This window comes from Cibotium barometz, chromosome 16, assembly GCF_041138505.1.
Source record: "Cibotium barometz isolate CiBa-2024 chromosome 16, ASM4113850v1, whole genome shotgun sequence".
Taxonomy (NCBI): Eukaryota; Viridiplantae; Streptophyta; class Polypodiopsida; order Cyatheales; family Cibotiaceae; genus Cibotium; species Cibotium barometz.
This window is the reverse complement of record NC_141061.1, coordinates 10446632-10468992: the sequence shown is the minus strand read 5'-3', so window position 1 is coordinate 10468992 and position 22361 is coordinate 10446632. Positions and strand designations below refer to the sequence as shown.

Genomic DNA, 22361 nt, shown 5'->3' with positions numbered 1-22361 from the left:
TGATTCCTTTTTTTGGACCCTTGGAAGTGCTTTGAAGACAACTTCTCTATTCTTCATGTTTCTTAATATATGTTGCTATTGTTAACAAATCAATCTCCCCCACCAGGATGATGCCATTCATGTTTCTCTTCAATTGGCATCTTTGCATAGGCTACTTTACAATTTCTATCCTTTTTCACATTTTTTAAAGTCATAATAACATGTCCATTGATCCTTATGTGCCCCAATCATGTAGAACTCAAGCTATCCTTAACTATGGTCTTTCGAGTAACATTGGAGGCATCCACATCAATTACGATGAAAGTTGTGGAAATTTACATGCTTTCCAAGTATGATTGCAACTCAATCAATCATGAGTTGCAATCATGCCTAAGGGATATTCTTTGATTGGTCATTCTAGTAGCCTCAAAAGGATGTTTTCTTAGCCCTTTCAGCTTCCAAGATGTTTACATATGCACCATCATCAATTACATCCCCCTATAATGTGCACCCTTTCTCGGAAGTGTTGAGGATACAACTTTCTTTACTCTTCATGTTTCTTAATACCTAATGCTATTATGAACAAATCAAACTCCCCCACTGGAGTTCAATTTCCATTAATGTTTCTTGTATCTCCTGAATTGGCATCTCTACGTAGGCTACTTCATGACTTCCATCCTTTCCACATTTTGCAAGTTTGTTTTAGTCATAATTGCATGCTTGTGATCCTTGGAGGTTCAAGTCATGATTGTGAATCGCCTCAAAATTCTGTCCTCAAATCTCCAATGTGATTTCCCTCTCCAAGATCTCTGAAAGACCCTCTCATACTCCTCATGAATACCAAGCAACTCAGCGTCATCCTGATTAGATGCCCACTGATTGTCATTAATAACTTCTAAGCTTTCAAATCATTCCCAAGAGAATCTTGTTCTGCATTAATTCCTTCATCTCTCTGCATTCTTCTTCTATGCTTGCTTTTCTATCTTCATGTTTCTTTAATGTTGGCAACCATCCCCCATCAGTCTTCTGATTCTCTCTTCTCCCGAGCTTTCAAAGCCTCATGAGCTTTCATAGCTCTCTTCTCTGAGTTTTCTCAAAAACACTCATCCTTCACACGTCCTGTTTTCTTGCACTCTGTGCACCTCGTTCTCTCAGCTTACGTAGTCTTTTCCTTATGTGTTTTCATTCGTCCACCTCCACGTATTGCTCCTCGGGTCTTAATACCTTAAGAGGAAGGCTTACCTCATCAACATGTACGTGGGAATGCACTCTGGTGGATACTCAAGGTTCGAGGAAAGTAATCCCTCTCAATTAACCCCCACAATTACTGCTCGTTGGTAAGCCCAAAGGCTTTCAAAACCTCCTTTTAGTTCTCCTAAAAGGTCTCTGTTGTCACAATTGTTGCTCGGTGGTAAGCCCAAAGGCTCTCAAAACCTCCTTTTAGTTCCTTCTCTAAAGTGGTGTTCTAGCCATCTCCTCCTTTTCTTCATTTTTATTGTTGTTGTTCTCTAACTGAGTTTATGCCAAATATACTTGCTTGGATTCAATCAACACAACTAAATTCTTCCTAAGTACATCTAGTTCAAGAGTAATATTTCTATAGTATGCCTGAAATCCTAGGAATTTGCTTACTCCATTAAAGATGTAAACCTAACCCTCCATAGTTTTCTTGACGATTTGACAAATACAATCCCCAAAGTCTAAATGGACACCTTCCTCCTCGTTAGCAAGATAGCTAACGAGACAGGGACTTTGGGTTCAGCTCCTCTGGGAATCTTGGTGCTCTTCGGCTCACCTGCTAATTGGTTGGTTTGGCACACACCAAGCTCATCTAGAAGCTCCATCCAAGTCTGTGCATCCTCAAGCAATTCCTATGTCTCGCGTCATCCATTTGAGGCCTCTACAAAGAGCTTACTCTGAGGATTTCCAAGTAGCTAAGTCCCACATCTCAAAGCATGTGAGTATACACCACTGCTGGAAAAGGGATAACTCAAGTTACCAAGCTAAAAGATATCCACATATGACCGACTGTAGTCCATGTTTACTTAGGTGGAGGGGGGAAGCATCGAGGTTGCACTGAAATCAATTTGGATGAGCCACGAAGGGAGCTGTATAGTGTAACCCTTCCCCGATGCCGGCAAGCTGTATGGACGACGCAATTGCAATCCTAAGTAGACAATCAGGTGGCAAGAAGGCCCTATTGGTCTTGATCATGTCAACTTCAAGGGGTGATATCATGTGGCACTCAGAACTTACAACTACAAAGCCTAGACAATATCATTATCTGCGACCTTCGAATCTTTTCCCAACCTTTTCAGTCATAGTCAAGCCCCAAGAGGACGCCACATACAGAGCTGCTAGGCAGACTATCAAGCAAAACATCTAGGCTTTTCTTACAACATCAACTTTATGACAGCACCTTGAGAGTATGTTTTCTTTTTATGTTCATCCTTTGTTACCAAATCATTCAATGGCTAAAAACCTATGTAAGCCAACGTTTGTAATTCTGTAGTTAACAATATCGCTCATCTACAACAGTACAGATGATCATATTCAAAAAAAAAATCAAAAAAAAGATGATGGCATTAAATATACCAGAGAAGAATGAGGTGGTATAAAGCCTGCATGTGGCCACATGCTATATAGCTGTCTATGTTATAATGAAGCAGCCTGTACCAATTATGATACAACGTGTGTAAAAGATGACATAACAAGCCCTCAACCTTGGGTACAATCAGGCTTTCACAGGAACTTGCGGTGTATGAAACCTATGCATGTACACAGGAAGCAATTGGAGCATGCATCCCATTTGCATAGAGGGAACCTTTTGAGCTCAAACCCTTCCTCTATCAGATCTTATGTATAAGCCCCAACCATTGATTACAGGCTCCCTTCAACTGTCCTATCCAGTGTGGCACGCTTCTCCCGGACAAAAAATAACTTAGGTGGTAACCCAAGCAATAATAAGGCAATGCCTGCACGGTGAACAGCCATGATTAATCAGTGGACCAAAACCCGACACTAACATCTCAACCAATCCTTCATTTAAAGGAAATGTCTGCAGGGTGAACAACCTTAGCAGACCAAAACCCGATATAATGTCTCAACTAATCCTTCATTTGGTTTGATAAAAGCAGAAATACATGAAATTTTGTCACTGAGGTGAAGTGAATGTACCTAATTTTGCGAGTGCAAGCTATATAACTTCCCTCTCAAGTCTCAATACTGCCATGAAAGCATCTTGTGGAACTTCTACTCTTCCCACGGACTTCATTCTCTTCTTTCCTTCCGCCTGCCACAAATTTTACCTCTGTCAAGCTTCCAGTAAAACATGCTTTTACCTCTACTCTATTGGCAGAAAATCAAGACACCTCACAAACTTAAAAACAAACCTGTTTCTTAAGGAGTTTTTTCTTTCGTGAAATGTCACCACCTAAGACAAAAGAAACCAAGCCTCAGGTCAACAAGAATTAGAAAAAAGAAACCAAGCCTCAGGTCAACAAAAATTATGCATCTGGTACTCTTATCATCAACACAGAAGAGTTGAACCATTGCAAAGTTGAGCTATTATTCATCTCTGTCATGTGACTTATGCTCACTACAAGGCACATACAGTAAAGCTATCTTGCATGCAAATTTGAACATTCATAATCTGTGCAAGAAACACATCAACAGCACTGCAGCTTTTAGTGCGCTGGGCTAAAACCATGTCCTGTATAAACTTTTCAAAGCAGCAACTTGAACATGTGTTGAAATAGTCAGGAGAAACATCACTAACCGTAACACTTGGCTAGCACATCTTTTCGCATAGCCGAGATAGCCTCACTTGCAACGACTCTAGAGCCTATACAGGCCTACAACAAGAACAAATGGCATGCTTTGTTGCCGAGATCAGACAAAAAAGGAAGAGAACCAATAGGAGTTAAAAGGAGTAACATATGCAAGGCCATCTCACCTGAATTGGAATTTTGAACATTTGGCGAGGAATGAGTTCCTTCAGCTTTTGTGTCAATGCACGGCCCACACTAAAAGCCTACACCATAGCTAGAAGACAAGCATGAATCAAACACAGTTCTCACGCTACTTGACTGCTTGCGCACACACACGCAAATTGCTACTACAAAAGGATCAACTCAAGGAAAAACAAAAACCGAAAAAAGTTGAAAAAATGTGTTTTTTTTTCCCCGAAACTTCCCTGGCCAAGAGGTTTCAAGGTTTTTTAGAAACGTTTGAAGGTTTTGAATGGACGAAACGCGTTTTTTTTTGTGACTATATGCACGATACAAACACACATGGCATTGATTACCCATGCAGCATCTACTCCTCACCCTCTAAAAAGAGACGCTTTTGATCATGAGTGGGCTGCAGTGCATTCTCATACCTCTTCATGGTTGTGGCCACCATCTTTCTATGCACGTCTGTTTCAGGTCATTTGCCAGGGGACCTCAAACGTCTGGTATCTCTCACAGAGCCGAAGATGAGCTCGGATGGCCATGAGAGGTGGGGTATCTGCTATGCAACCCTTTCATGATGTATTGCATGACCCTCAAGAGAATAGACTGCAAGACTGAACATTACATAGAGTAGGGCTTCATGCTTCTGCTACAATTCGTTTTGCTCAAATTAAAGAATCAAAGATTTACAAATTGATCGTCCCTCCCCCATGGTTTTCAAAACATGCAAATGGGATATCGCAATTGAACAAAACAGAAAAATGATGGAAGCAAAACTTGCAAGTGAGATGGAATAGTAAACTCCCCCTCAAACAGAGGTTATTCCTTTGGAGATTATTGCAAGAGCACTCCCTATTGGCACATATTTGGCAAAAAGAAAAATTGCTACTGCTAAATGCGTACGGTGCTCGTGCTTGAATGACACTATTCCACACATGTTATGGAATTGCACAGCTCACCTATCAGTGGGCTTAACTGCCAGATTTCTGAGCATATGTTTTTCGAGAAACTTTTGGATTTTTGGCAGATTGGCAAGGAACTTGACAGACAAAGCTCCTTTCTTTGTATGGACAAGATTTTGGACGATCTGGATTGGTCACAATCAACTGGTTTTCTAGTCACCTCAGATTGACAAGTATTACTAGTTTCGTCAATCTTTATACGACTGTGTTTAGCTACAGCAGCTAGACCAGTTGCATATGGACTTCTTTTTCCATTGTTTTAAGTTGTACATTGTATAAGAAGTGCCCTCATCTGATTCCGTGAGCCGGAGAGGAGCATTCACCGGGGCCTTGCTTCCCTCCAACGACTTCAAGGGAGCTCCCCAAATAGCCCGTGGATTGAGAGTCAGCTGCTGCCCATACAGAGCTCAAATCCATAGAGGAGAGGAGGGTGGAGTACAGATACCATGCGAGAGCTTCCTTCTAGACCCAAGCCGGAGAGATAGTCACTGGGGATTTCTTTGAGATTGCTGGCCCCCACAGGCAAAGAGATGGTATTCGCAAGCTGCCAGGCCAGGATGGAGGTATCGTTTCCGAACCCCCCCCCCCTCCCCCCGCCCCCCCCCCCCCCCCCCCAAAAAAAATGTAAGCCATTGCCAAAGAGTTTTTCATATCCGTACTCACAGGTGCCCCATTATCCTCACAAGTGGTGGGGATGCGCGAGAGAGGGTCTGGGGGCACAGAAAAGAGGTGGTTTCCCTTGCTCTCCGGACCTTCCTATTGACTCCCTTCACAGCAAAGGAGCTCGCATTGCAGCAAAGAAACGCGTTTCTTTTGAAAAGAAACGTCTCTTTCATAAAAAACATGAGGTAAGGGTTTTTTTTTAATCGACTTTAGCCTTAGCAAAGGTTTTAATGTTTTAACGTTTTCAATCCCCTACTCGCTCTCTCTGTGTGCCGCGTTCTCTGAGCTCTCTCTCTTGCACATGCTTCTTCTTCTTCTTCTTCTTCCCTCCCTCTCCTTTCTTTCTTCATCTTCTTCTCCTCCTCTTCTATTCTTCCTCTTCATCCCCATATCATTCTCAACTGAAAATTGAAATCTTCAATTTCTCCAAATTTGCAAACCCTAATTTCCCCCAATTATGGAATTAGCCCCATTTTTAGCTATTTCTCAAAATTGCCCCAATTTTGAGCAACTCCATCCACCAAGTGCCAATGACAAGTTTTAGCTTCTTACTACTTTAGTGTTGCTATAATGTTTAGGTCTGAAGCTAAAATTCTATATGAAAATATTAAAAACCTTTCTAAAAAATGGCATTTCTTATTTTGGCCTGAATTTTAGAAATGTTTCTTACGCGTTTCATACGTTTCCGTTTCTAATGTTTCATACATTTCTGGTTGCTATGGGAGCTGGTGGAGGCCTTGACGTCTCTTCCTACGAGCAAATGCCCGAGGGCCCATGGGATTCCAATTTCCTTTTTTCTTCGTCACTGGGATGTCATAGAAGGTGGCCTTCGAGCAGCCTTCAACGACATTATGACCACAGGCGCCATGCTAGAGAGGATTTAAGAGAGTCTGATTCACTTGATTCCTAAGGAGGGTGGTGATAGATTGGAGATTTAGCAATGGAGACCCTTCACCCTCCTTGGGACTACCTACAAGAATTTGGCCAAGGCGATCAATCGGAGACTTCAGCCTTTCCCTCTCCGACACTCAGACAAGTTTTGTTCAGGATCAGAGCATTCTAGACAGCATCTTCACTTATTGGGAGGCGACAGCTTCGGCCACGTTGCAGCAGCAGGATCTCATTGTGCTCCTTCTGGATTTCAAGAAAGCCTATGGTAGAGTTGACTCGGGCGTTCTGGAGGGCATGATGTATCGGATGGATTTGCTAGTGAAGTGGATCTCTGGTGTTTTTGGACTTTACTCAGCCTCTCATAGTCAGGTTCTGCAGGTTTCTCCTTTCTCGCTTGGTCCGGCAAGGCTGCCTACTAGCACCCTACCTATTCGTCGCCAAGGCCATGTGCATTTTTCTCTTAGCTTAAGAGACTGGGCTCCAAGGATTGTGTTGTTAAAATTACAGCAATGTGATGAGCTATGGTGGATCAAATGCTAGAATCAACATCATTAACAAAGAGATTAGATGATAATTAAGACGTGATTAGTGAGCAATTAACTGATAGCTTAATGTAGGCATGGATAATCAAAAACCAGCAAATTCTCATTAGGCCAATGCCTCAATTTATAGGGTTTACATCTAAGCATCCAATCCCACTGATTTCTCCTTGATTCACTCCACCTCTTTTGCTTGATTCTCTCCACCTCTCCCAGAATATCTCCACACCTCCTAAATCTCCTCATGCTACTCTTTATTCTCTCCCAGTAGATGCTTCTCGCCTTTTCACAGGTTCTCTCACATTTACAGATTCTCTTTTACAGCCTCTTGCCAAGGGCTTGTTCCCGCACACACCCTATTCACTTGTATATTTTAACACCTCCCCTCAAGTGAATACTCCTTGCACACCTGGACCCTAGTTTCCCTCTTACTTGATAGTCCGCGACCACTGCCTCAAGTCCCTTAACTCATAGTCCTTGACACTCTCTCTCTCTCTATGTGTCCAAGGCTACTACAAGTGTCCGTGACCTTGACTTAAGTGCTCACACATACATCTACCACATGGCCTACATCATCGGTGGCTCAGAGGTAGTTTTACTTGGTTGGGACAGGTTACATTGGGTTGTGGGATTTCTCTCTCTCTCTCTCTCTCTCTCTCTCTCTCTCTCTCTCTTACACAAGATGATTTGACTCCACTTCCTTAGGAGCCTCCATGAAGTTTGCCGATGTCGTTCCTTCTCTAGTGGGTTTGCTGTAGCAGTCTCTTGCCATGTGTCCTGGCTTTCCACAGTTGTGGCAAGTAAAGGTCATTCCTCCTACTCTGCCTCTTCCTCGTCCTTGTCCTCGAGAGAATCCTTCTCGGGTGAAGAATGCTTTTTCTTCTCCTGCTGTTGAGTCGAGCCATTTCTTCTCTTTGTCTCTGGTCTCTTACTCTAGTAGAGCTCCTTCTCTCTCGTGTAGCTTCAATTCAGGTATATTCTTTAGTGTTGCTACAATGTTTTCATATTCACCTTTGTCCACACTCTTCAGTAGCACTGCTAGTGCTTCATCATCTTCTACCTTTTTGCCAATAGCTGCCAGTTGTTGCTTAATGCTTTTATATGTGTTCAAGTGTGTGATTAAAGGTTCACTTTCCTTCATATCCAATTTGTAAAATTGCATTAACAGATTTATCTTTGAATTTTTAGCTTGTGTGCCAAATAATTTATTGAGTTCATCCCATGCATCTTTTGCCCATTGTATCCCTGTGATGTGAATGATTTCATCATTTTAACTGAGTGCGATAAGTCCCAATGATTTCATCATTTAAACTGAGTGCGATAAGTCCCAATGCTTTTTCATTCTTGCTCTTCCACTCATTTTCCCCTCTCACCTCTGGGCATTCATCTCTTCCCTCAACTAGCCCCCACAGATTTTTCCTCATGAGTAGATACATGGTTTTTGCCTGCCATGTGTAAAACTGCTCCCCATTAAATTTGGCTATTTCTTATGCCGTACTCATGATAATGTGAAGGGAGTCTTACCTCTTAATCCAATTTCAAGATTCAAGGGCAGTGTCTACCCTTTTACAACTCAATCTAGTGTTTAGGAGATAATTACAACAGATTTATCAGCATAAAATCACCAGAAATTACATTAAATCAAGGGTAACCAATTTGTACAGAATGGTTGGAGTATCAAACCATCTCCGAATTGCAATCTGAAGTTATAGGGATCTGTATCAGATACCTAATGGTTAATTTGAACCCTCAACTACAACAAAATACAATGATTAGCACTGATTAATCACTGATTAATCACTGATTGGCAAATTAATCCTCTGTTTTGTGTGCAAAAAAATAGAGTATGCGGAGAGTCCAGATCTGAGACCTTAGAGTTCAAATGAGCTCAAATCCTTTCAAGGCCATCAATAGCAATTAGTCTAGTAGAGGATTAAGCCAAGAAACACAAGATTTGACCAAACATTGAATGCTTAATCTCTCTTTTACCAAAGTCACCTACAGATTTGATGAAGAGCTTAGATCTCACTGTAGACTTGATCAAATCAAATTCTGTCTTCACCACCTTATAGAGCACCCTTGAAAACCCCTAGGGCCACGAGGAATTAGAGCCATTGCATTTGATGAAGCAGAAATATCAGATTTTCTCCAAAAAAATGGCGCCTGCTAAATCGTGTGGAACAACAGCGTGCGCTGGCGGTTTGAGCTTCTGTTTAGATGGGCTGGAGCACAAGGATATTAGCTATGTTTGGCTAAAGTGGCTTGAGCTAATTTGATGTATGATGGGAGATAGAGCTCCTCCACCAGCCGGGAGTACAGGGTTTGTTGAAAAAGAGGTAAAAATATTAATTATCTACTAATCCTAATTAGCTAGGTGATTAGCAAGATAATGGGCTCACTAATTGATGGATTCTAGGCTAGGCTCTGATACCATGTTAAAATTACAGCAATGTGATGAGCTATGGTGGATCAAATGCTAGAATCAACATCATTAACAAAGAGATTAGACGATAATTAAGACGTGATTAGTGAGCAATTAACTGATAGCTTAATGTAGGCATGGATAATCAAAAACCAGCAAATTCTCATTAGGCCAATGCCTCAATTTATAGGGTTTACATCCAAGCATCCAATCCCACTGATTTCTCCTTGATTCACTCCACCTCTTTTGCTTGATTCTCTCCACCTCTCCCAAAATATCTCCACACCTCCTAAATCTCCTCATGCTACCCTTTATTCTCGCCCAATAGATGCTTCTCACCTTTTCACAGGTTCTCTCACATTTACAGATTCTCTTTTACAACCTCTTGCCAAGGGCTTGTTCCCACACACACCCTATTCACTTGTATATTTCAACATGCATCTCCCCATCCGTACTTAGGAGGAGCTACTAGACTCAGTTGGCAGGTGACATAGCAGCATACTTATCCGGAGATGTGGGGAATCTTCAGAGATTCGCAAAGGTGATATAGATATTTTGTCATGCATCAAGAGCGTAGATCAACTAGCACAAGTCCTATGGATTTTGGGTTTGCTCTCGGCACGCCCCAACTTGGCGCCAAGTTGAGGCTTTCCAACGGATCCCGAGGGGCAGTCCAGTCCATTATCTTTGATGCTTGGTGGGCATCGACATCTCCCGAGAGCAACAGCTAGTCCCTCTTCTTCTGAGCATTCGGAAGAAGCTTTTGTAGTGGAGTTTAGCGAGGCTTTCGTTAGCTGGCCAAGTGGTGGAGCGTCTTCGGCATCACTTGATCTGGAACCCCCTAGCCCGTTTACCTAGTGGCCACATGCTAGGGGCCCGACCTCATGTATCGTTGGGAGCGTTGAGCATATGACCTGCTAGATCCCTTGCAGATTGGCTTGCATTCAGACAGCTTTCCCAGACGTTCAGGAGAGAGACCTGACTGGTATTTGGGGCAAAGACAGACTCAGCTTCAACATCGACTGTGCTATTCCTCCGACGTGGCTGACCCTTATCCCTAACCCTACTCCCCCGCAGTGGCTAGGAGTGTGTACCAAGCATGATATTCTCTTAGGAGTCCATGGCGTGGATGAGAGATGCGCATTGCTGACTTTTTCGATGGCAGATTAGAGAGATCATATCTCCCCTTGGGTGATTTCAATGGTCATGCACATGAGTGGCACATTGACCCCCCTGCGGCCAAGGTGGCCAAGAAGAGACTGGCGTTTATGGATCTGGAAGAGCTGGCCCATCATGCGCCTCCAGTGGGACCCGAGGGAGTGGACTTAGCGTGATCCTGCAAATAGGGAGGAGACTCTAGGTACCTGTTTTTCGCATACACCACACAGCTAGGCCACAGGATCCAGATGCCCGAGGTCAAGGGCACTCCGGTAGCAGCAGGACACTGGTAGACTCAGGGCCTCTCACCGCATTTTCTCTAAGATTTTTGAAAGACGCTCTGGGACAGTTTTTCACCTCGAAAGATCACCCTCTTTTTGTGGTTGCTGGCACATAGAAGTTTGGCGGTTGGCACGTGGTTGGTCATTGGCGGTAGACTAGCAGCATGTCCGAGGTGTGGCCACTCCCAAGAGTCTCAACGACCCTGTCTTTGAGATTGCTCAAAGGCTCAAAAGGTTTTGGCATCAGATTCTCCGCATCTTCACGATGGATAGGACTTCTACCCGTACTATTACATGGGGCATTGTCGCTTGGGCCACTGACGCTAAGGTTGTCATGGCTTATGAGGAGGAAGGTGGGGGGCTAGCCCTTCAAGTCTCTCACCTTCACATTTTGACAGTGTCATTCCTAGCCCCATCTTCTGGTCACTGGACTCCTGGTTCGTGCCAGAGATAGGAGATTTGTAGCAACATTGCAGCATGGCACATCTGGAGAGCTTGATGCAATGAAGTCATCAAAGGCACCCACACTCCGCCTGCGGACTCCCTCAAAAGCATTTGGCTCGACATCATTCATATCCTCCACGGCCAGTGGGGAAGCTGCAAGGTGGTTCTGACCGTAGACGGAAGCATCGGGAAGCCTTCTCGAGGCTCTGGCGACCTGGCCGTTTTCTCTTATAGAGGTGGTGAGCCCACTTGGCACTACAAACCACCTGTGTGGTTATTCCCTCCCCAACCCTTGTATGAGATAGCCTTCTCCTCATAGAGCGGCCAGCCGGAGGGAAGTGCATCCTTCCTCCCCTTTTGTTCTTTGGTCCTCGCTCCGTACATGGAGGCAAGTTTGTATTTAGCCCTTCGAGGCTGTTTTTGTTAACTAATAGAAGGATCTTGTTTTCGGAAAAAAAAAAAGTGCCCACATCTTCTTAGTTCTTCTCTTTATACAGTTAAGAAATAGAAAGTGTGGTTTTACCAAAAAAATGTGTTTATGTGTGTGTGTCATAGTTGTCAGGTATGATACCGAACGGTTCGTACAATACGATACCATACGGGAAAATACGGTACGATATAATTTTTTTTCCTTATCGTACGATAAAAAACGGTGTTTAAAAAATACTTATAAACTTAGGTATTTCCAATTCCAGATATGGAGTATTTTAAAAAAGGAGGAAAGCATCATAGTACAGAGGAAGCTCAAACAGCCATAGATAAGCAAAAAAAAGACCATTACCTCCCCCAAAAATATATATATATATATTTTTCTGAAAAATCCGTACGAACCCGTACGACCCCATATGGTATCGTACCGTATGATAAGTTGTCGTACGCTGTACGGAAACAACCCTGGGTGTGTGTGTCTATTTGCTGCAAGTTTCGGCAGTCATGTAGGGACCGTCTCAACAAGCATCGGAAATAGGCGTATTGACCAAGAGGAATGTGTCCATAATGCATCTGATTTCTATTTTGCCATATTGTCCACAGTGCCCAAAAAGTAGTCCACACAAAGAATACCTCGAAGGTGGTATATCGTTGCAGAATCCGAGCAGAAGCCAGAATGTCTTCTCAAATTGAGCTCCCGAGAATCGCATGTGAAGATGCCCTGACAGTCTGTCCAGCAATACATGGCCTTCTTTGACTGATTCTAGGCAGTCACATCCCTAGCCCCTACAAAGGGGCCTCAGTTGTATCATGATGTTTTGTTTGTGGGTTGTCACCCCGCAATGAGGTTTCCCACGTGTGTGTGTGTGTGTGTGTGTGTGTGTGTGTGTGCGCGCGCGCTGTCGTGACGTGAGCGGTATAGCCAGGAAAGTACGTGACTTCTAGCTGTGAGAGTAGGTGCCAAATTTAACAAGGAAACTCGCACACAAAATTTCCCCAAGGAGCATAGGACATATCCATTTCTAACGTCATTTACATGTGTCAATTCACTTTAATACATCCTTGAAATCATCCTGATGACTGCACAAAATTGTGTACCAAGTGCTTGTTCCTTTCCAAGCATAGATTCACTGGCTCCCTTTTCCAAATCCCTCGAACTAATCACATGTAGGCATAACATAACCTTCAATTTTTTTCCAACATACATGTGACCATTTACATTCTATACATCCAGTGCCTTCAAATCCATCATTCCAAGATGTCCTTTATCACCTGAAAGCCTGCTTTTAAATTCTAACATTTCACAAACAAAAGATAGCATACGGCATAACTATAACATGCTCATGAATTCCAAAATTGGATCGAGTGAGTGAATCCAACTTCCCACAGCTTGAAAGTATTTTTGATATCCTTTTTCCGCAATTCTCCAAGTTCCAAACCTTTAATTTTTTCTCCAAAGCATTTTACTCGTTTCCAAATCCCTTTAGGATATATGAGATATACGATTTTTCTAAATCGTATGAAGAGATAGTGTATTAAAAGAAATAAAAAACAAACTGAAACTCCCAGCGGCGGTGCCCGGGGGACTAGGGCCTTTGACACACTTGTTGATACCATCAATGCATATTAAAACATTTAAACATGGCCACAGCCTTAACACATATCCATCATCACTTTGCATAAAATATAAAGCTGGACAAAACATCCACAAATGCTGAAAATGGATCTTGCACATGTGACACCACATAGAGGCCGGAATGGGCCGACCCCCCCCTTGGAGTATTTTATTACCCAAGGAGAATAATATCATGTACAAGCTTTGCGGGCCTTACTCTCCCCACGGGAGATGCCGGATTATCCATATACAAATGCCATAACACAGCCCAACACAAGGCAACTGAGCCGGAACATAGGCTGTAGAAACGCCGAGCCAACAATATAATCCATATACCTCCGTGTGGGTACTGATTCTTTCCCAAAAACCACGGGTCTTCATGCAATAGAAAGGGTACAACAAGTACAACTCCCATTCAGCCGGTACAGCAGGTACAATGGCTGGTACAACCGGTACAGTGGCTGGTACAGTAGGTACAGTAAGTACAAATGCTGGTACAGTAGGTACAGTGGCTGGAACAGCAAGTATAGTGGCTGGTACAGCTGGTACGGTGGCTGGTACAGCTGGTACAGCAAGTACGGTGGCTGGTACAGCCGGTACGATGGCTGGTACAGCAAGTACAAATGCTGGTACAACACATACAATGGCTAGAAATCATAATAAATGATTGAATACCCTTGCCTTCAGTATTTCTTCGCGATGGAAGCCTCCAAAACAGTCCCCAACAGCCGGTATTCTTCATGGGCAGCCTTCAAGAGAGAGAGAAAGAGAGTAGCCATCATTAGGGAAGCCTTCAACGGTGGTAGAGGCTAGTGTGCAGCAAGAGAGCCTTCATTAATGAAGAGAGAGGGCTCCAATTTATAGATTTGGGCCTCCCATGAGCTAAAATGGCAAGAGAAGGCTACGATGACAAGTGGAGAGCCACACAATAGCTGAAGTGACAAGTGTGAGGCCACTTGTCTCACTTTGGTCCACTTTCTTGCCACATGTCCCAATCTAAGAGATGGGTCCTTCCATAATCTTTACCTCTAAAAATATCCCAACTAGTAGACATTCTGTCATAGGCACTTTGCCAACTCTTGGTATCTGCTCAATTCCAGATGTAATGACGCGAACAGAATTTCCATCAGAGTCGGGCCAAAAATAGCAACTCTCCTAAATTTTAGGAGTGTGGTCCTTTGTATTCTAGGATAATCCCCCATTCCCAAAGCTTGTACTTTCCAAATATTTAAACATCCTGGAGTCCACCAGACCCCTTTCAGACTGGGAAATGTCCAGGCTGGTGACATCCTCCCCAACTTCTTAAAAGTTGTCCGCAACTTTAAGCTTCAAGCCATATATTCAAGATATGATCATGTCCCATCGATTGGGCGAGACGAGACAGTCTCAAAAAATCCAATATAACTGAAGAATCCATGTCCCAAAGAAATGGGCGAGACTAAATAAGTCTCCATAATACCAATATCAAAATCATGTCCCAAGATAAATGGGTGAGACAAAACAGTCCCATAAGTCCAGATAGCATAATCCATGTCCCAAGTAAATGGGTGAGACAAATCAGTCCCATAAGTCCAGATATCATAATCCATGTCCCAAGTAAATGGGCGGAACAAATCAATCCCATAAGTCCAGATATCATAATCCATGTCCCAAGTAAATGGGCGAGACAAATCAGTCCCATAAGTCCAGATATCATAATCCATGTCCCAAGTAAATGGGTGAGACAAAATAAGTCTCCTGCAAACAAGACATCGGTCCACATGACCCTTGGCATAGACATAAGTCCCGTCATGTCCACTTTACCACTTGCACTCCGTGTTGGTACTCTGACCACACACCTTGGATGGGCTCAAGTAACAAGATAAAACAATCACTCGTAGGCATAGATAACCTGGTGTTCCATAAGCATTTCTGCTACACATAGTTTATAGGCATTTCGGCCACCAATAGTTTGTAGGCATTTCGGCCACCAACTCACATGACCCTCTCAAGTGCCCATGTTCCCTTCCATCTGCTCTCTATTGTTCCACCCACACATGGTAGAAACAATCTTCAAGAGAGCACGTAGGACAAGAGAACACTACACAGGGTATGTTGTGCTTGTCACTACCCTTTGAAGTGCCCATGTTCCCTTCCATCTGCTCTCTATTGTTCCACCCTCACATGGTAGAAACAATCTTCAAGAGAGCACGTAGGACAAGAGAACACTACACAGGGTATGTGAATCATGAGTTTCATAAGTCCAATGCATCCCAAATAAAGGGAGCCAAAAAGAATAATCCATCCCAGTAAAAGGGAGCCATAAACATAATCCATAAACCTGAGGATGGATCCAAATTCCTAGAAAAGAAGTCCAGGAATCCATACACCTGTATACCATAATCCTTGTATACCATAACTCTTACCACATACTCCGTGCTAACCACACACCTTGGAGTAGAGGTGAACTTAATCCATAAAAGCATCATATCCATGAGATAACCAAAGATTTCTTCTCTATAAACTCGAACAGATTCGTCCATAGAAATTGCCTGTTAAGCCCAATATCTATATAAATCTCGACAAGAAAGAAATCTCCATAGATATATTCCATCCCAATAAAGGGAGCCATGAAAAGAATTCATCCCATTAAAGGGAGCCATAAACAATGTTTCCCTGAAACCATCTCAAGGCAAACAACAATACCTTTCTCCTTGCATAGCTATACAAGGGTTAGTGAACATCAAAAACACTTCATAGTAAATAGCAAAAGCACCAACTTTGCAAACTCAAAGTATACTTAGCTATTCTTTGCCAGGTTGGTCATGAAGCCAACAGAAATATCTCGTCACCATATCCTTAAGATATCTTGAGATATATCTCCATATAGCTTGCCTGTAAGCTTGATAATATAATCCACAATATCCATATGGAAAGAGTGCTAAACGTGTGCACATAAAGCCAACTCCATACTTCCAAGATAAATTTTGTGAATTCATAAATCCTTAGATCAAGCTGTCTATTGTTCATGCTCTTGCTTCATAGGCTCTGAAGTGGCTGGCCATGCTTAATAGCAATGATGGTAAGTGTGGTCCCCACTCCAGATCTTTTCTCTTCCTTATTGATAGAAGGAAGCCTCCGCTTCCAAGAAAGCCTATGCTCTGATACCAATGAAACTCCCAGCGGCGGTGCCCGGGGGACTAGGGCCTTTGACACACTTGTTGATACCATCAATGCATATTAAAACATTTAAACATGGCCACAGCCTTAACACATATCCATCATCACTTTGCATAAAATATAAAGCTGGACAAAACATCCACAAATGCTGAAAATGGATCTTGCACATGTGACACCACATAGAGGCCGGAATGGGCCGACCCCCCCCTTGGAGTATTTTATTACCCAAGGAGAATAATATCATGTACAAGCTTTGCGGGCCTTACTCTCCCCACGGGAGATGCCGGATTATCCATATACAAATGCCATAACACAGCCCAACACAAGGCAACTGAGCCGGAACATAGGCTGTAGAAACGCCGAGCCAACAATATAATCCATATACCTCCGTGTGGGTACTGATTCTTTCCCAAAAACCACGGGTCTTCATGCAATAGAAAGGGTACAACAAGTACAACTCCCATTCAGCCGGTACAGCAGGTACAATGGCTGGTACAACCGGTACAGTGGCTGGTACAGTAGGTACAGTAAGTACAAATGCTGGTACAGTAGGTACAGTGGCTGGAACAGCAAGTATAGTGGCTGGTACAGCTGGTACGGTGGCTGGTACAGCTGGTACAGCAAGTACGGTGGCTGGTACAGCCGGTACGATGGCTGGTACAGCAAGTACAAATGCTGGTACAACACATACAATGGCTAGAAATCATAATAAATGATTGAATACCCTTGCCTTCAGTATTTCTTCGCGATGGAAGCCTCCAAAACAGTCCCCAACAGCCGGTATTCTTCATGGGCAGCCTTCAAGAGAGAGAGAAAGAGAGTAGCCATCATTAGGGAAGCCTTCAACGGTGGTAGAGGCTAGTGTGCAGCAAGAGAGCCTTCATTAATGAAGAGAGAGGGCTCCAATTTATAGATTTGGGCCTCCCATGAGCTAAAATGGCAAGAGAAGGCTACGATGACAAGTGGAGAGCCACACAATAGCTGAAGTGACAAGTGTGAGGCCACTTGTCTCACTTTGGTCCACTTTCTTGCCACATGTCCCAATCTAAGAGATGGATCCTTCCATAATCTTTACCTCTAAAAATATCCCAACTAGTAGACATTCTGTCATAGGCACTTTGCCAACTCTTGGTATCTGCTCAATTCCAGATGTAATGACGCGAACAGAATTTCCATCAGAGTCGGGCCAAAAATAGCAACTCTCCTAAATTTTAGGAGTGTGGTCCTTTGTATTCTAGGATAATCCCCCATTCCCAAAGCTTGTACTTTCCAAATATTTAAACATCCTGGAGTCCACCAGACCCCTTTCAGACTGGGAAATGTCCAGGCTGGTGACACAAACCACTTATCTGAAGGTTTACAAGTGTAATTTTTCTTGACTTTATTTCACTAATCTCGAAAGCCGCTTCGCTGCAGACTGTTCGATGAAGGAAGCGTAGAAACCAAAAAGCATCTCCTATTATAGTACTCGAAACCCTCTTCAAATCTAACACCTACAAGCCATGTACAGTAGGTATATTCTTGTAATGAAATTCTCTGGTCGATTGGGCACTGGTTCCCTCCCTTTTCTGCAGACCCCCCCACTCTCTGATATGCGCCGCTTATACTCTGGTTTTTCTCCTCTCTTTCCCGCAAGGAATGCGGCGGCCTCACCACCTTTTGCAGCTTAAGATTCGGAATTTTCCATTTCAAAAGGCTGCGCTTGCTTCTATTTTTCACAATATCCCCAAAATTTCCAATAAAAAAAAACATTCCTTTTTATTCCACGTATGCTGCCACCCGCCATTTCCAATACTTTCAATTACCTTTCTTTTTAATGCCACACAAGCTGCCCCCCCTAATATCCTTTATTATAGTCTTCCTTTAATAAGGTGTGTAATGCTCCTAACCTTGGCATTAAGGCAAGCTTCCCAATGCAAAATAGATCATCCAATTGTATCCCCGCATTCAATTAAGACTTCGGCACTCTAATGCCCCATTAAATCTCCATTGCTCTTGATGCCTCCATAGTTTATAATGTCATCATATCGACCATGTGATTTATAGAATCCCCCAATTGTTCACTCAAATATATCTCCATGTCTTCATAAATGCATTCCTTTGTACATTGGCATGCCCTCATGTTTGCATTCCATAAGAGATATTCACTAATTTGACCCATCGATACCATTAAGAAGCTACTACACATTATGCACATGGGAAGCCATTGACATCATTAACTTCTCCCTTTGACGTGCCACTCATACCATCATATATAACTGGATGTTCCTAACTTACCCATGAGCTCTGAGTAACAGCAGAACCATCACCCACCACACTCATATACAAAAACTCCTAAATCTGGCTCAGCCTCAGCTCGTCTTATTGAACCTCATTTACAATATGAACATATGTACATGGCATCATATAATGACTCGTCATGGCATTTAACCCATGCATCTGGATTTGCATTTGATGGCCTCACATGCATGGTTTCACACCTTAGACGTGCCATGGCACGACAGCGCGCGCGCTCGCGTGTGAGAGAGAGAGAGAGAGAGAGAGAGAGAGAGAGAGAGAGAGGCTTACGAAATCAAACTGGTATTAAATGCACACAATGTGTAAAAGAGGAAGGATGCCTATTGCATCCTTGGAGCTATCATTAAAAAATATCAATGGAATGGAATGTGAGGCAAGCAGAGCATGTGAATGTCACAAGCTGGATGCCAGACCTTGGTGAACTTTCTCCATATGTTTCTTTTGGAGGGTTGTGAGCTTGCTTACGTTGTCAGGGCAATGTCACAAGGCTTATTAATAAATATAACTAGTTAGATCTTTTCACATTAATCCTTGACAAAAAGCACCCATAAGGCACTCATTTCTTATGTGTGCCATCCTGGAACGCCCCAAGAATGAGCCTCATCTCAAAATTCACGCCAGCCATGTTATGCCCTAGGTATAAGACTCATCTCAAAATACACACCAGTAGCCACGTTAGTTTGTAAACATCGAACCGGTTGGTTAACTTATTACATCAACTAAGCAAGATGTAAAACAATTTTGAAATTTAATGTGAAAACCCATCTCACCCAAGAGATGGGTTGGTTGGTTAACTTATTACATCAACTAAGCAAGATGTAAAACAATTTTGAAATTTAATGTGAAAACCCATCTCACCCAAGAGACATCATAGAAACAAAGACATTCCACCAATCTATACACCTCACCTAAACCCCATCCTCCTATACCACTCATACCCCCTATAAAAGTATCTGGCTAGTTGACAGATTTTTGAGACAATATGATTTTGACTAATCCCTGTAGATATCAATCTCTAACAGAGCCAAACTTTCTCTCATTCCTAATAATCAAGCTCCCCATGCATTAGACATGAGATATCCAAACACAACAAACATGGAAATCCCTTCCAAGAAGGGAAGGCTCATCTTTCTATTCCCTACCAAAAAAAGTGAGTCCATTGGCCAAGTGGGGCTGCCCCTTAGACCCAAAGCCAAATATCCCCAAAAGACCAGTCCTCCCCTTGGGAGGGAATGATCGACGCCAAACTAAGTTTCCATCAAACTCATTAAATTCACAAAGTAAAATTTGGCTTTAAGGCATTCATCATCAAGTTCGTAAATAATTTTTCACAAGCATTTCAAAACTATCATACAACAACTCAGATCAACTCACCTTCCAACCACAAACGTCCAAAGCCATGCAGAAATACCAAAGCAAGAAATCACCACAAAAGTTGTTCCACAAAAATTGTGATAGCAAACCTCTATCACACTGAGCTTTTGACTCACAACACTAAAGGTCACTGTCCCAAAGGTAAAGTATCACAAATAGCATTGTTGCTAGCTTCCACAACATAAACGTGCCATGACCACATAATGTGTCATATCCAAGAGTATATGTTCGAGGTCTAGAATCATTGGCATTTCTTAAAGGGACTTGCTTACCTGTATATACCCCGAGAGATGAGAGTTTCCTCAACTTCCCATGAGACTCAACCAGTTTAGCTTTTCTCAAGCCGAATGTTCTTGAGAAATGAGCTTCTTTCTATAATTACCATCCCTCAAAGGAGACAAAACCATAAGATAGCGCAATCAGGAAAACATCTGAAATTTCTCCAACAAACAAGATGGTAGGGCTGGGGGTTTTGCATATGGTAGGGCTGGAGGTTTTGAGTATGGTAGGGCTAGCTTGCTAAAACTACAGCCTGCTTCACTTGTAAATTTCTTGCTCTTTCATGCGGGGGCATCTACCCATTGACATATCCACATCCATTTATGAGAGTATGGACCCCTCCAAGAGTGACTTAAGAGTAAAAATTCCAAGTTAAGCAAGCTGTCCTTGCAATTTCAAGTTAAAAAATTCCCATGTTACTTTATGTAAAACATTAGTTACACGACAATGTTCTGTTTACAAGTGAATTTAGATTCACATGACACAACCAAAAAAGACAACGTTACAACAATTCCAATACACAACCACCATGAGCGAAGCATGCATTTCTTACATCAAACATAAACAATATAGACATCCAATTTGGATTGTGACTAATGAAAAGAGTTTATGCTAAATGTAAATAAAGTTCCATCAAGCCAACAATTCATCACAGCTATATTCACCACATAAGCTAGGCTACTTGTGCATATGGGAAGATTCAGTTCCCGAAACTATGACCTACGATAAGATAATATTCTAAAAGTCATATTTGTTATCAAGGCCCATGCTCTTTTTTTCCTTTCTTTCTCCTTTGAACAGTAGCAACTTGAGTGCCCCACCGAAGGCAGCTTGGTCTCCCACCCGAAGGCAGTAAATTACGATCAGAACGGCCCGGTTGCCACCATGGAGCCTGCAGGGAATTGAACTCATGACCTCCCCCTTCCTGGTCACAAACCCCACTTCTAGGCTACACACCCATTGGCTCAAGGCCCATGTTCTTACTCTTCCTCTTCCACTTTTTCTTCTTTTGAAACATTAACAAAAAACGATAAATGAGTATTCTTATGTTTCTAGAATCCAACTACATCGTCATTTGCGTTTCCATAGTGTAGGGCACCATGTAGATATGTCAGTTTATTCTTTCACCTTGATTTGGTGATCTTCGTCAAGTCCACGATCATACTTGACGCACTATATCCTCTCAGGATTGTCACAGAAGACAAGTGATAACTCCATCAATCCATTGAGATACCCTTCGAAAGTTCTGCCCTGAATGGAGAAGACGGAATATCTAATAAATTCTGTGTTCATCCTTGGGCTTTGTAAAAGTCTCAACAAACCTTTGCTTCAGTTCATCCCATTCAATAGTCATCGGGGCATTCTTGGATTTTCAATCCCACAACCAAGTGTAAGCATTTCCCTTCTAAGTGCATCTCCACCAAGATCACACACTCATCAACATGACAATCATAGAAGCGGGAAACGTGTGGAAACGGGTGGGGTAGGAGAGGAAACGGCGAAATGGCACCTCTTATGATGGAAACGCATTTCACGGAAGGAAATGTTTCGAGATCAGCGAAACAGCGAATACATGCTGGGCGACACGTTTCATTGCCTTAGTCGGCATACGAGGTGCCATTTTTTTGGCCTTTTTACAAAGGATTTTATTAACCTTAGGCATAAGCATTAAGGTGGCCACTTATGCACACATGGCCACCTACTCGCCTGCAAAATGCGTGAGCGAGATCCCAGTGAAACTTGCAAGTTGCAACATGCCAACGGCCAGCCAACTTGCAACGCATAAGCTCTTAGCTAACTTCTAAGAGCATTGAAGGATTTTCCATTAGGAGAGGGATAAAACGCGTAAGCCACCAACTTCCAGGTCTCAACTCTCTGCAAGGCGCCAACGCATGGTACGTACTTCTAAGCAGGC

At 42.8% G+C, this 22361-nt stretch overlaps 1 protein-coding gene across 2 annotated transcripts in view; it reads right to left on the bottom strand.

Moving 5' to 3' along the window:
* Positions 1 to 2538: 2538 nt before the first annotated feature.
* Positions 2539 to 22361, bottom strand: part of LOC147630353 (translation factor GUF1 homolog, chloroplastic-like) — a 97091-nt gene continuing 77268 nt past the window's right edge. Inside the window, exons 19-23 of one of the 2 annotated variants that reach the window (XR_015267631.1) lie at positions 3935 to 4023; positions 3758 to 3833; positions 3372 to 3412; positions 3157 to 3271; positions 2539 to 2954 (exon numbers count right to left, since the gene is read on the bottom strand). Coding sequence is in view for 1 of the 2 variants with exons in the window: in XM_086810212.1 (XP_086666338.1) it covers positions 3176 to 3271; positions 3372 to 3412; positions 3758 to 3833; positions 3935 to 4012 (291 nt within the window). In the remaining variant the exon portion in view is untranslated. The remainder of the gene's footprint in view (positions 2955 to 3156; positions 3272 to 3371; positions 3413 to 3757; positions 3834 to 3934; positions 4024 to 22361) is intronic. The other variant, XM_086810212.1, reaches the window with a different exon arrangement.